Source organism: Lepidothrix coronata, unplaced genomic scaffold (assembly GCF_001604755.1).
Source record: "Lepidothrix coronata isolate B3197 unplaced genomic scaffold, Lepidothrix_coronata-1.0 Scaffold402, whole genome shotgun sequence".
In the NCBI taxonomy this organism is placed as follows: domain Eukaryota; kingdom Metazoa; phylum Chordata; class Aves; order Passeriformes; family Pipridae; genus Lepidothrix; species Lepidothrix coronata.
This window is the reverse complement of record NW_016690582.1, coordinates 25,847-38,665: the sequence shown is the minus strand read 5'-3', so window position 1 is coordinate 38,665 and position 12,819 is coordinate 25,847. Positions and strand designations below refer to the sequence as shown.

The 12,819-nt window shown below is 58.5% G+C and overlaps 2 protein-coding genes and 1 long non-coding RNA gene across 5 annotated transcripts; 1 reads left to right on the top strand and 2 right to left on the bottom strand.

The window, feature by feature from the left end:
* Positions 1-1,167: 1,167 nt before the first annotated feature.
* Positions 1,168-7,609, bottom strand: LPAR2 (lysophosphatidic acid receptor 2). 2 transcript variants are annotated; one of them, XM_017839354.1, is made up of 3 exons: positions 7,400-7,609; positions 2,466-3,208; positions 1,337-1,638 (listed from the first exon to the last, which is right to left on the bottom strand). In XM_017839354.1, the coding sequence occupies exons 2-3, from the start codon at positions 3,196-3,198 to the stop codon at positions 1,337-1,339; spliced, it is 1,035 nt and encodes a 344-aa protein (XP_017694843.1). In that variant the 5' UTR covers positions 3,199-3,208; positions 7,400-7,609. The 2 variants fall into 2 exon arrangements, with proteins under 2 accessions (XP_017694844.1, XP_017694843.1); XM_017839355.1 differs by lacking the exon at positions 7,400-7,609 and having other exon boundaries at positions 1,168-1,638; positions 2,466-3,198.
* Positions 4,136-10,316, top strand: LOC108509779. Of its 2 annotated transcripts, XR_001878702.1 has the most exons (5): positions 4,136-4,540; positions 5,821-5,912; positions 9,417-9,585; positions 9,974-10,121; positions 10,226-10,307. It is a non-coding gene; the product is annotated as an uncharacterized LOC108509779 (long non-coding RNA). The 2 variants fall into 2 exon arrangements; XR_001878701.1 differs by lacking the exon at positions 9,974-10,121 and having other exon boundaries at positions 10,226-10,316.
* On the bottom strand, positions 10,141-12,140 carry NXNL1 (nucleoredoxin-like 1). The gene is made up of 2 exons (XM_017839356.1): positions 11,778-12,140; positions 10,141-10,460 (listed from the first exon to the last, which is right to left on the bottom strand). Exons 1-2 carry the CDS (start codon positions 12,098-12,100, stop codon positions 10,169-10,171), a joined length of 615 nt encoding a protein of 204 aa, XP_017694845.1. The 5' UTR covers positions 12,101-12,140; the 3' UTR covers positions 10,141-10,168.
* Positions 12,141-12,819: the final 679 nt, after the last annotated feature.

Sequence of the window (12,819 nt, the reverse complement as noted above, 5' to 3'; positions counted from 1 at the left end):
TGGGGTCCCATCAAACCCCCCTTGGGGTCCCATCAAACCCCCCCCATGGGGTCCCACCCCCCTCCACCCCAGTCCCACCCAATTTTATTCCAGTTCTCCATATTCAACTCTTTCTTTTCTAAAACCCAGGGCAAAACCATTTATTCCAGGAGTCTCTGGGACACAGAGGTGGGAAGGATATTCCAAGGCTTCGAGTCAGTCCAGGAGACCTGTCACCTCCCCACTGCCCCTGCCTGGCTCTGCTCTGCAACAAAGAAACCCTCCAGAAAGTCGTGTTCTCCTCAAGTGTCCGCTCTGGGGGCTGATCCTCGGACAAAACCAGGATGTTTGATTAAAGAAAACACCCTGAAATTATAAATTTAGATGATATTCCGGCGCCACGTGGAAAACAACTCCCCCCTGCATTTCACACCGGCGCATCCACAGCGGCTGAAGTTTAACCATGTGAAAGTGAAGGAAAGCTGGAGGATTATTCCCAGTTTCTGAGAATATTCTGGATGTTCTCCCCTCCAGACACAGCCCCAGAATCGACATCGACCGTTCCCATCCCAGGAGAGGGGTTGCCGTTAACGAAGATTCCCAGTTTCTCTGCAGGGAGAAAAACGGACCTGGGGCAGATTTGAGGCATTGTTTGAGCGTTAAGGTAAAAAAACTGCACGTTAAAAATCCTGACTGCCTCGGAATGTGACCTCGAGCTGCCCCAGAGGGATTTCCAGGGAGCAGAGGGCTGGTTTAATGGGAACATGACTCACTCCACACCCGTGAGCACATGGTATCACTTAGCAGAGCACAAACACAACTGCAGCTCCTCAGCCCCTCTCCAGCTCAGCAAGGAATTCCGTGCTCCCAAACATCCTCCCGAAGCCTGGAATACTCCGAAATCCAATTAAAAAAACCCACTTGGGAAAGCAGGGATCTGCTTCTCAGGAAGCAATTTGCAGGGATTCCCCTCAGAGGAGGCTTAGAGGGATAACCAGCTTTGAGAGGCAGGTGGGACACAGCCCGGGTCAGGCTCTGAGTGACAGGTGAACCCAGAGAGTTTTGGCTCCCTGGAGCTTGGGAAGGGCCATTCCCGAGGGATAATACTGAAGGACCGAGGAAATACTTTGCTTGCCGAGGGAAATTCCCGTCCCGCACCTCCGGACGCCGCCACACTGACTCAACCCCTCGTTAAAAAGAGTCTTTAATGAGAATCCCCCTCCGAGGTCCGTGAAACCACCTCGTCCTTCATCCTCAGCGAGTCTTCCCGGGGGGAACCGTCCGTGCCGGAGCTTTTGGGACGCCGGAGAGCCCGGCCCGGCCCTCTGTGGGAGCGGGACAGCTCCGGGACTCGGGGCTAGATGGAGGAGTCGACGGTGAAGTGGCCGTTGTGCGAGAGGGTGCCGCGGTCGGTCGTGTTCAGCTTGACCACGGTGGGCGTGTACTTGGAGTTGCGGGGGCACGGGAAGCACAGGATGCGGCGGAAGGTGCTCCTCATCTCCGTGTCGCGGTACGAGTAGACGATGGCGTTGATGAGGGAGTTGATCTCGGCCAGCAGCAGCACGTACTTCTCCACCGCCAGCACGTTGCAGCTCTTGCAGCCCAGCCCGTCCAGGAGCAGCACGACCTGCCCGGGGGTCCAGCAGATCACAAAGGCACCTGGGAGAGAGGTAATCCGGGGAAAAACGGGGGGAAAATGAGGGGGGAGTTGGGGGAAATCAGGGGAAAACCAGGGGAGAGTCGGGAAGAATCAGGGGGAAATCAGGGGGAAATCAATGTAGTCACAGGAATCTTGTGAAAAAAGTCACCCCACAGCTCCAAAGAGCAGGGAATGTCACCTCCCAGCCCTCCCTGCTGTCACCTCCCCACCCCACAGAGCCCAGGGTGGGGCATTAAAGTGTCATCTGGACTGAGCTGAGCACACGGACTCAGTAAATCCACGTCCTGAAACTGCTGAGTTCCTCAGCACCCAACCCAAACCACCACCCAGCCCACAGCCCCACAGCCCCAGACACCAGGGAACAGAATGTCACTTCCCTCACTTCCCTGTTGTCACCTCCCCACCCCACAGAGCCCAGGGCAGGGCATCAAAGCATCATCTGCGCTGAGCTGAGCACACGGACTCACTCAGGTCCTGAAACTCTTGGGTTCCTCTTCAGCCCAGCCCAAATCACCACCCAAACCACCACCCCACAGCTCCAGACACCAGAGAAGCAGAACCTCACTTCCCTCACTTCCCTGTTGTCACCTCCCCACCCCACAGGGCCCAGGGGGGAGGATTAAAACATCCTTTGGATTGAGCTGAGCACACGGACTAAGTAAATCCACATCCTGAAACTGTCGAGTTCCTCAGAACCCAACCCAAACCACCACCCAAACCACCACCCCACAGCTCCAGACACCAGGGAATGTCACCTCCCCACCCCACAGAGCCCAGGGCAGGGGACCAGAGCATCCTCTGGACTGATCAGAGCCCGTGGACTCACTCAGGATGATGGTGACCGTCTTGACCAGGCTGATCATGGTCTCCTTGTAGCGGGGGTGGAAGCTGGTGTGCTTGGACATCCTGGTCATCTTCCTCTTGACGTAGATGAAGATGTGCGTGTACACCACCACCATGATGAGGAAGATGACGAGGTTGGAGATGGCCCAGAAGGTCAGGTAGCTCCTGCTGTAGAGGGGGGCCATGCTGGAGCACTTGTCCAGGGCGCAGAGGCAGTGCCAGCCGTAGGAGGGGATGAGCCCCAGCAGCAGCGCCGTGACCCAGATGCAGAAGATGAGGATGGTGACGCGCTGGTTGGACATCTTGCTGTGCAGCTGCATGGTGAACACCGTCTGGTGCCGCTCCACGGCGATGGCCAGCAGGTTCACCACCGAGGCCGTCAGGCTGGTGTCCAGCAGGCTCTGCCGGATGAACCAGGTCTTGAGGGACAGCTCGGCCGTGCGGGGGCCCGTGTGGAACATGAGGAACATGTAGGCGATGCCCGCGAACAGGTCGGCGGCCGCCAGGTTGCCCAGCAGGTAGTAGATGGGGTAGTGGAAGCGGCGGTTGATGACGATGGCCGTGATGACCAGCAGGTTGGTCAGCAGCACGATGACACTCACGGTCAGGCCCAGGGCCACCACCAGCACGTCCTTGGTGCGCCAGTACGTGGTCAGCTCCTTGCGGGAGTTGTTGTAGAAGAAGCCCACGGTCTCGTTGTAGAAGCAGTGCCTCATGGCGGCGGCCCTGGGGGGGACAGGAGGGTTGGGGGCACCTCAGGGGGACACAGCCGGGGGGGCAGAGCCCTGCAGGAGGGCTCTTGGCAGGGGTGGGGCCTGGAACAGCCAGGAACAACCACAGGATGGATGGGAGAGAGCTTGGAACACTCTGGAACAACCACAGGAGGGATGGGACAGGGAGGAGCTTGGAACATTCAGGAACAACCACAGCATGGATAGGAGAGCTTGGAACACCCAGGAACAACCACAGGGAGGAGCTGGGAACACCCAGGAACAACCACGGGAGCAACAGGAAAGTCCTGAGCTGTCCCCAGAGCCCTCGGCTGCCCCCAGAGTCACCCTGAGGAGGCAGCAGGACCTGGAAGGCTCCTGGGAGGAGGTTGGATCTGCCAGATCCAATAAGGGAATGTCCCGGTCGGCCCACGGGACAGACTAAACTGTTGTGGTTGTCCCAGACGTGATGCTTCAGAAATGTGAAAACAAAGAGGGTTTATCAGCCAGTTCCTAAACATTCCCTCCCCCCCATGGAGGCTGAGGCTCCACAGCTGCTGCTGCCCCAGGAATGCTCTGGGAGCACCAAAGCTCAGCCTTCCTGGGCAGTTTTGCTGCTTAAAAAAGCCCAACAGAAGCCATGGCTGCTTCCAGACACTGCTCCATGTGCTGGTCCTTCCTGAACAGGTGGGGGCTTCCCAAACTTTGCCCGAGGCAAAGAGAGGGATGGGAACAGCCCCTCAGCCCTGGAGAGTGAACAGCAGCAATAAATGAGGACACACAGCCATGGGGGCGGATCTCTGCAAGAGCTGGGTCATCCAGGACATTTCGGGACCACATGGACTGTGTGGGATCATGGAATCGTGGAATGGGCCGGGTGGGAAGGGACCTTAAAGCTCATCCTGTCCCACGGGCAGGGACACCTTCCATGGCTCAGGTTGCTCCAAGCTCATCTAACCCGGACTTGGACACTTCCAGGGGTGAGGCAGCCACAGCTTCTCTGGGAATTCCATCCCAGCCCCTCCCCACCCTCTCAGGGGGGGATTTCTCCCCAATATCTGCCCTAAACCTTCTGTTTTCTGGTTTAAAGTCACCTGTGCAGCGAGGGAAGCGACTCCCTTCTTCCCAGCCAGCTCTGGAACGAGGCTGCAGCCCCAAAAATCCCCAAATTGGGTGGAAAAACCGTATAGAAAAAGTTGTTTGAGGCTCCTCACGTTTCTTTGATACCCAGGGCTGTGCTGGGAGCAAGACCTGACAAGCCTCCGGTGTGGATTCCAGCGGGAAGAATCCATTCCCAAAGCCGCAGCTTCCTGGTCCCTGAGGAGCCAAGCACGAGCAGCAGGTAAAGGTAAGGATATTTCACCCCCCAGCCTCGGATTTTACACCTGGGAATCAACAGGGTTTTGCTCCAGCGGGAGAGGACCCAGCCCATGGCAGGGGGTGGAACCAGAGGAGCTTCAAACAGTTCCCTTCCCACCCAAACCATTCCATGGTTGACTCGTCCATAAAAAAAAAAAAAAAGGCAGGAAAAACACAGCCTGAGGGATGAGAACCCGCTGATCCCACCCCACAGATGTTCCTGCTCCTTCCCTAACCCAGAGCCTGGAAATCTCAAGTCAGGCCTGGCTTTGATCCCACAGGGATGGGCAAACCCGGCCCGGAGCCTCCGGAGGTGCCGAAAAATGACACGAATTTTCCTTCCCCTGGAGAGTTGTGCACATGAATCACCGGCTCTGCCCGTCCCCGAACATCCACTCGGGGAGCTGAGCCAGGGGAGGGTCAGGCTGGATATTTGGGAGAGGTTTTTCATCCAGAGGGTGGTTGGACACTGGGAACAGGCTCCCCAGGGATCGGTCACGGCTCCAAGGCCGCCAGAGCTCCAGGAGTTTTGGGACAACAGGGACAGGGGGGGATTTTGGGGTGTCCTGAGCAGGGCCAGGACTTGGACTCGATGACCCTTGTGGGTTCCTTCCAACTCAGGATATTCCATGATTTTAGAGCTCAGGGAGCATTTGGATAACACCCTCAGGCACAGGGTGGGATTTTGGGGTGTCCCGGGCAGGGATTGGACTCAACGACCCTTGTGGGTCCCTCCAGCTCAGGACATTCCACGATCCTCCTCATTTCAGAGAAGGCAGCAGGAACACAACTGTCACAAAACAGGGAGGAACCCCCGAGTGCCTGAGTCAGCCCCGCGTTAATCACCCCGAAACCCAAACCCTGCTCGGGGCCCTCCCGTTCCCGAGCTCTGCAGGCAGAGGAGACTCCAGGGCTGCGTTTTCCGGGACGCTCCGGCCGGAGCCCTCGGCGTAGCAACAGGGATCGTTCCGGCCTTATCTGCGGCACCGCACCCACCTGGGTTGTGCAAACAAGGAGCCGAGCCAAGAAAACCCCATTGTACCTGCAGCTGAACTTTTGATCCCGCTGCCTCCTCCGACACCCCCCGAGGGGAGAGCTGGACACCCGGGATGGGCCACTCAGAAAGCTGCTGAGCGGGGAAATATCGCCTTTCATAAACATTGGGGGGGGAGAAGGAAAAGAGGAGGGGAGGAGTCAGGTTGCCCCGGGGGGGGGGATTTTAGGTGGGCTGGGCCTGTGTAGCAAGCCCGTCTTCCCTCTTTTCCTCAGCTCCTGGGATGTTTGTGGACCCGGAGCCGAGCGGGAGTCGCGTGGTCCCGATGGAATGGGAGGGACGGAAGGAGCCTGCGGTGGCCTGGCAGGTAACCGGGAGCGTTCTGGCTGGAATGTGGGGAGCTGGAGGAAGGACGAGGAGGGGAGGAAAGCCCTGGGAGAGGAGGAACGCTGTGAATCATGGCAGGCTGATGAGCACCTTCCCAGGGTGTTCCCGGGCAGGTACGGGATCAAGGCCGGGCCATTCACATGCAGAACAGCTTCCTCTCAGTGTGCAACAGCCCCAAATCGCTGGAGTTCAGGAAGTCACAGAATCATGAACGGTCTGGGTGGGAGGGGACATTTTAAGGTCACCTCGTTCCACCCCCCTGCCACGGGCAGGGACACCTTCCACTATCCCAGGTTGCTCCAACCTGGCCTTGGACACTTCCAGGGATGGGGCAGCCCCAGCTTCTCTGGGAATTCCATCCCAGCTCCTCCCCATTCTCACAGGGAATCCACCTAAATCTTTCCTCTTTTAGTTCAAATCCCTTCCCCCCTTGTCTTGTCACTACCTTGCCCGGGTGAATCTCACAAACCCCCTCCAAGCCCCGGCATCACACACAAATCCGGAGCGTCCGCGCTGATGCCAACACCCAAACCCGCTTCTCTGGGCAGGACTTGGAGCGCGGGGAAAACTCGGAGAGCCCCAAATCCCTCCGGAACGTGCCGAGGGCTCGGAGCCCGCCCCGCTCGGGGTGTTGCAGAGCAGGGAGCGACAGGTTAACAACGCCCGTGAGCGGCTCCGGGAGCTCCGCTGCCACCCTGCAATTACCGCCCGACCTTGGGGCTCGGCACAAGGACGGCCGGGGCCAGAAATCCCCATCGCCCGGGAGGGGGATGAGAAAAGAGCCCGAGGAGCAGCAGAGCCGAGCCGGGGCTGGGGCCATGATGCACAAAGGAGCTGGATGAGTCTATTGTTCGGTGTCCGAGCAACCCCCCGGGCTCCGCTCGGCTCTGCCCGGCGCGAGGTCCGGGCTCTCCGGCTTTGTTTACTCGGTAAAACGAGCGGCTGGCTCCGAGCTGCGCCCGCTCACGGCCCCTTCGCCTTGAGCAATCGGCAAACACCGCCCGGCTCCCCCCGCCATCCAAGCGCGGCTCTTCCAGGGGGGCAGGAGCCGGCTCGAAAGGAGGGCAGGACACGTCGTGTCTCCTCTGGGATTTCTCGCCCTCCACAGCTCGAGTTCGCGGCGAGTTCAGGAGTCCTCCGCGCCGCGGTAAAGGTGTGATTCCTTTTTAATTCCTGGGTAATTCCAGTTCCTCCCGGGGAAGCACTTAACTCCAGGATCTGGGAAGGCACCCGCCACTTGTTGCCAGCCCCGCAGCCGCGCATGGAGCGGGGATGAATGGCTTGGAATTCGGCTCCCACTTAATAACCACAATCAGCGCCGATCGAGGCGGAACAATGGATCCGTAAAGGCTCCCGGGGCTCACATCCAACCTGTTTTACCCACGGCTTTCGAGCCAGCCGCTCCAGCCGCCGCTCCATTTTTTTAAGCCTGGAAGAGCATTTTTACTCCCGAGAGGAAAATCTTACCTGGGAACTCAACGCCGCCTCCGAACCCGGCGCTCAGCATCGACCTCGGCGCCCCGGGGAGCCAGGGCGGCGATCCTGCGAGGGGATCCCCATCTCCTGGAGGGCAGAGCCACTTCCCAAGCCGGGGAATGACCCCCTCTCCCCCCCGAGCGCCTCACAGGAAAGTTTGAGCCGCGGAGTCCATCGCGGGGAGAAGCTCCTGGGAGGCGACTTGTGCGGCTGCGGAGGAGCCGCGGCCTCCTCGGATCCTCCCCTGGGCGGGTCCTGCGGGCCCCGGGAGCCGAAATCCGAGCCCTCGGCGCCTCCTCGGAGCCCCAAAAGCGCTTCCCGAGAGCCTCCGGCCGCGGCTGGATCGAGGTGGCTCCGCGGCGGCCGCATCGCCCCGCAGGACCGGTCCCGGGGCGGGAGCGGCGCCAGGACCCGCCCGGCAACTGGTCCCAGTGCCGCCGCCGCACTGGGGAGCCCCGGCCGGGGAGCGGGGCGGCCCGAGGGTCCCGGGGGGAGGGACCGGAGCACCCGGGCACCGACAGCACCCGCAGCTCGGGGGCACGTCGGGTCGGGATCCAGCCCCCCACATCCCGGGTGGATCTTTGGATCAGGATCCAGCCCCTATATCCCAACTGGACCATCAGTCAGGATCCAGCTCCCTCGCCCCCCCATTTCCAGTGGGCCATTAAGTCAGTATCCAACCCCCCCACATTCCAACTGGAGCATGGGGTCAGAATCCAGACCCCCTCCTTCTGAGTGGACCAGAGGGTCAGATCCAGCCCCACATTCCAGCTGGACCATGAGGATTCAGCCCCTCACATCCCAACTGGACCATCAGGTCAGGATCCTCCTCCTCCTCCCTTGTCTGCTTCCCTGGGAACGATGTCATCATCAGGAACAGCCCTGACCTGCTGCCAGGGACACCGGGAGAGCAGGACCTGCCCTGGGAGATGGGGACAGCCCGGGACAAAGGGATGGACACTGGGACAGGGATCCACAGGGACAGGGATCCAAGGGACAGGGATCCACAGGGAGGAGGCTACGGAGAGCCTGGGACGAAGGGATGGAGACAGGGATCCCCAGGGACAGGGACAGACACAAGGACAGGGATCCACAGGGGTGAGGCTGTGGAGAGCCCAGGACAAAGGGATGGAGACAGGGATCCACAACAACCCCCCTGGGATGGAGCACTGGCTGCTGAACAGGGACAGGACTGCGGAGCCCCGACAGCCACCAGTCCAGCCCCTCTTCTCCCCCCCCCTCGTCCCCTCCATCCCTCCAGGAGTTTTCCTGTTCCTCCCCCATTCCAAAGGGTCTCCCGGGGTGTCCTGGCGTTGTCCCCCCCAAGCCGGGTCATGGAGTAACCTGATCCCAACCCGGCCACGTCCTGGTGCCCAGCAGAGCCTCCGCAGGGAAACACTTCCAAGGAAAACATCTGTCCCCTCCCCTTTCTTCCACTTCTTTCCAAGGGGGGTTTTAATTGTTTGAGTGGATTTTGCGTTCCCAAACAAGCCCTAAAGGCAACATTTTCCTTTAACCCCCTCTGCTGCCACTGCACCCCCCCCATGACCATCTGAAGGGTTGGTTTTTTGGCTGCTTTTTTGGAATCCCAGGAATGTTTAGAAACCTCCTGGAAGGGGTCATGTCATCCCAATGTCATCAGCAGCCCCCCAAAATTGCTCCAACGAATCGTTCCTGAGTCCCAGCTGGCTCAGAGATCCCCAAACCCTCTCAGAGGAGCCCAATCCCACAACCCCCCAGCTCCCAGGGATGGGAGAAGCGCATCCAGGAACCTTTAAAAATGCAGGAATTCCATCACACCCCCGGCTGCTGGATCAGTGCCAGCTCCGGAGCAGAGCTGGTGGGAGCCCAGACCATCAAAGAATCCCTTAAAACAAAGGGATGGGGAAGGAATCCCAGCCCACAGCAGGGTTTTGCTTTTCCTCCAACGAGTTAACAACTGTTTGGAATCCCAAAAAAATCATGAAGGACCTGGAAAACTCCTCCCTCCCCCTTTCTCCTTCCCCAGGCTCGGCTGTTTGGGACACTCTAATTCAAGTATTGTTGGAAACACCTTAAATTGGGGCCTGAAGGGAAACATGAACCTGGGATCTCGTCGCCTCTGCTCGTGGGATGAGATGGAAAACCAGCTGAGGATGTCGTTGGAAAGGGGCGAAGCCAACACTCCGCTCCCCCTGGTAACCACCCTGGGCATGGATTTGGGTGGGATAACATCCCTGGACGCTCTTGGTGGCTATTCCAGCCTCTCCAGGAGGAAAACAGGGCGGGGGGGGGGTTTATTTTGGAGCAGGGATGGTCTGGGGGCCCCTCCGTGTGGCTCCTCCTAATCCACACGGGGAGGAAGGGAGTTATCCCCCAGGGAGAGCAGGAGGCAGGAGCAGCAGTTCCAAGGCCCCTGGGTGATGTCCCATCATTTGGGGTTGGAATCACATCGGGACCCCAGGACCCTTCACCACCTCCCTTGGGCATTTTTAATGCAATTCCCAGTTTTTAAGCTGTTTACAGTCACTCCCTAAATTCTGGTCTCTAGGAATTACTTTTCTTCTCCCCTTTTTTGGTAAACAGACAACAAAAACGTTACTTTTAATCCCAATTCTGGCAAATAAATGCCTGAGATACCCCGGCAAGATCTTTCCGGCGCCAGATTCCGGGATGACATAAGGAAATACATCCCACTCCGGGTCGGACTATCTTAATTACAGTGATTTTTCAGGTGGGAGAAGCTGGATGTGGGAGCCATCCCAGAGCTCTTGGAGCTGCTTAAGGGTCTTCCTCCCCTTCTTCCTCCCCCTCTTCCCTGTCCTTGTCCTTGTCCAGCTTGTACTTGAGCCGGCGCAGGGGGTGCGTGAGGCTCCTCCGGGCGTGGTTGTCGAAATCCTCGGCCAGGCGGAAATTCCGGTCCAGGATCTCGGCGGCCTCCTGCCAGTTCTGGAAGCACTTGGGGCCCATCCTCTGGATCTCCTCCACGGCGTTGGCCACCAGCACGTCCCCGCTGGGCTTCAGCACCACCACGGCCGGCACCTCGGACACGGCGAAGCGCAGCTCCAGCTCCCTGCCGGCAACGGGAACGGAATGGGAGTGGGAGTGGGAATGGGAATGGGAACGGGAACGGGAATGGGAATGGGAATGGGAATGGGAATGGGAATGGGAACGGGAATGGGAATGGGAATGGGAATGGGAATGGGAACGGGAATGGGAATGGGAATGGGAATGGGAACGGGAATGGGAATGGGAACGGGAACGGGAATGGGAATGGGAATGGGAATGGGAATGGGAACGGGAACGGGAATGGGAATGGGAACGGGAATGGGCTGGGGGGTCCCATGGGAATTGGCACTGGATGGAGGTGGAAGAGGGGGTGGAAAGGGGTGGGATGTGGGGTTTGGGTAAGGGGAGATGGGATTTGGGTAAGGGGAGGTGGGATTTGGGGGATGGGAAATAAGGGGTGATGGGATTTGGGTGTTGGGATTTGAGTGATGGGATTTGGGTGTTGGAGAGATGGGATTTGATGGGAGATGGGATTTGGATGATGGGAGATGGGATTTGGGTGTTGGGAGATGGGATTCAACTCCCAGGTCCTGTTTTTCCAGCCATTAAACATCAACAAGAGGCTCCAAATTCCAACCTCCTGCAGTTTATCCTCCAAAAGAGCCGGGGATCATTCTGGGTGTTAATTAGGCTCGTTCTGCTGCTAACGAGGTTACAGTAATTGGTTCCAATCCGGCCACATCCCAGTCCAGGGCTCTGGGGCCTGGCCTGCAATGTTTGGGACTTATAAATAGAATGGAAAATCGGGATACGGGAACAGCGGGAATATTTTATGTATTTTAAATTAAACCTCCTTGGTTTTGGGGGTCCTGGGGCTGTGGGAACCCTGTTTTTGGGGTCCTGGGGCTGTGGGGTCCCAGTTGAGGGGTCCCAGAGCTGTGGGGTCCTGTTTAAATATATGTATATATATAAAATATATATATAAAATATGTATGTATTATATTATGATATATAATGACATTATATTTATATAGAATATTATATACAATGACTTTATATTTATATATTATATATAATGACATGATATTTATATATAATATTACATATAATGGCATTAGTATTATATTTACATATAATACTATATATGACATATATTATATATATGTCATATATGACATATGATGACATTATATGACATTATGACACAGATTAGACTAGATTATATGACATATATTATAATTAAAATATTTCCAGCAGGTGCAGCCAAGGGGCTCCGTGGGTTTCCCACTCACACCCCACACCGACCTCTCCAGTCTTACAAGACCCTCAACCCCCAGACAAGACCCTCGACCCCCCAAGCCGCCCCGTGCCCCGGCCGTACCTGCCGAAGGTGTCCCCGAAGGGCAGAGCGAGCCAGCGGCGGGGCATGGAGCGCAGGAAGGCGCTCTGCTGCTCCTCCGTCTCGTCGCGGGACACGTAGACCAGGACAAGCTGGCGGGAGCGCTCCACGTAGAACTCGTCGGTGAGGCGCTGGAAGAAGTCCTTGAGCAGGGGCGCGAAGTCCCGGCAGCGCGGGCACTGCCCCGAGCCGAAGTAGAGCAGCAGCACTTTGTTGTCCAGCGCCCCGCGCAGCTCCCGCTCCGTGTCCAGCTCGTCCTCCTCCCGGTTCGCCTTCAGCACCTTCCCGGCGAAGAGCGCGGACATGGCAAGGGGAGGAAGGCTCGGGGAGGAGGGGAGGTGACGGATCGGGACGCGGAGCAGCGGGAGAAGGGGGATGGAGCCCCCCGGGGCGCCTCTGCTGCCCCCGCCGCGATCCCGGGATTAGCAGCGAGGATTCCCGTGATCGGATTAAATGGGAGGGGCTGGGAGATGAGGCGGGGGCGTCCTGGGGTCAAGGGGGGGTGTTTGAGGTTGTGGGGGTGTGGGCGGTGCTGGGACTGTTGGGTCTTGGCTGTGGGGTCTCGCGGCGGAGGGGTCTTGGTTGTGTAGGTGCCCATGGTCGTGGGGGTCTGGTTGTGGGGATCCTGGTTTTAGGGGTCCTTGGGTCTGTGGGGTCCCGGTTATGGGGTCCCAGGGGTGTCGGTCGTGTAGGTCCCCATGGCTGTGGCGGTCTCAGGGCTGAGGGCTCTTGGTTGTTGGGTCCCAATGATGGGTGTCCTGGGGCTGAGGGGTTCCAGTAGTGGGGGTCCCGAGGCCCATGGATTCCCAGTTATGGAGGTCCTGGTCCATGTGAGTCCAGTTTTGGGGGTCCTGGGGACCAGTTTTGGGGGGTCCCCTCCGTCCCCCCCGCACCGGCACTGCGTGTGGGCGTGGCTCCTCCAGACCCCGCCCTCCTCCCGCTCTGACCCGCCCCTCTCAGACCCCGCCCTCCTCCCGCTCTGACCCGCTCCTCTCCCGCCAGACCCCGCCCCTCTCCCCTCTCC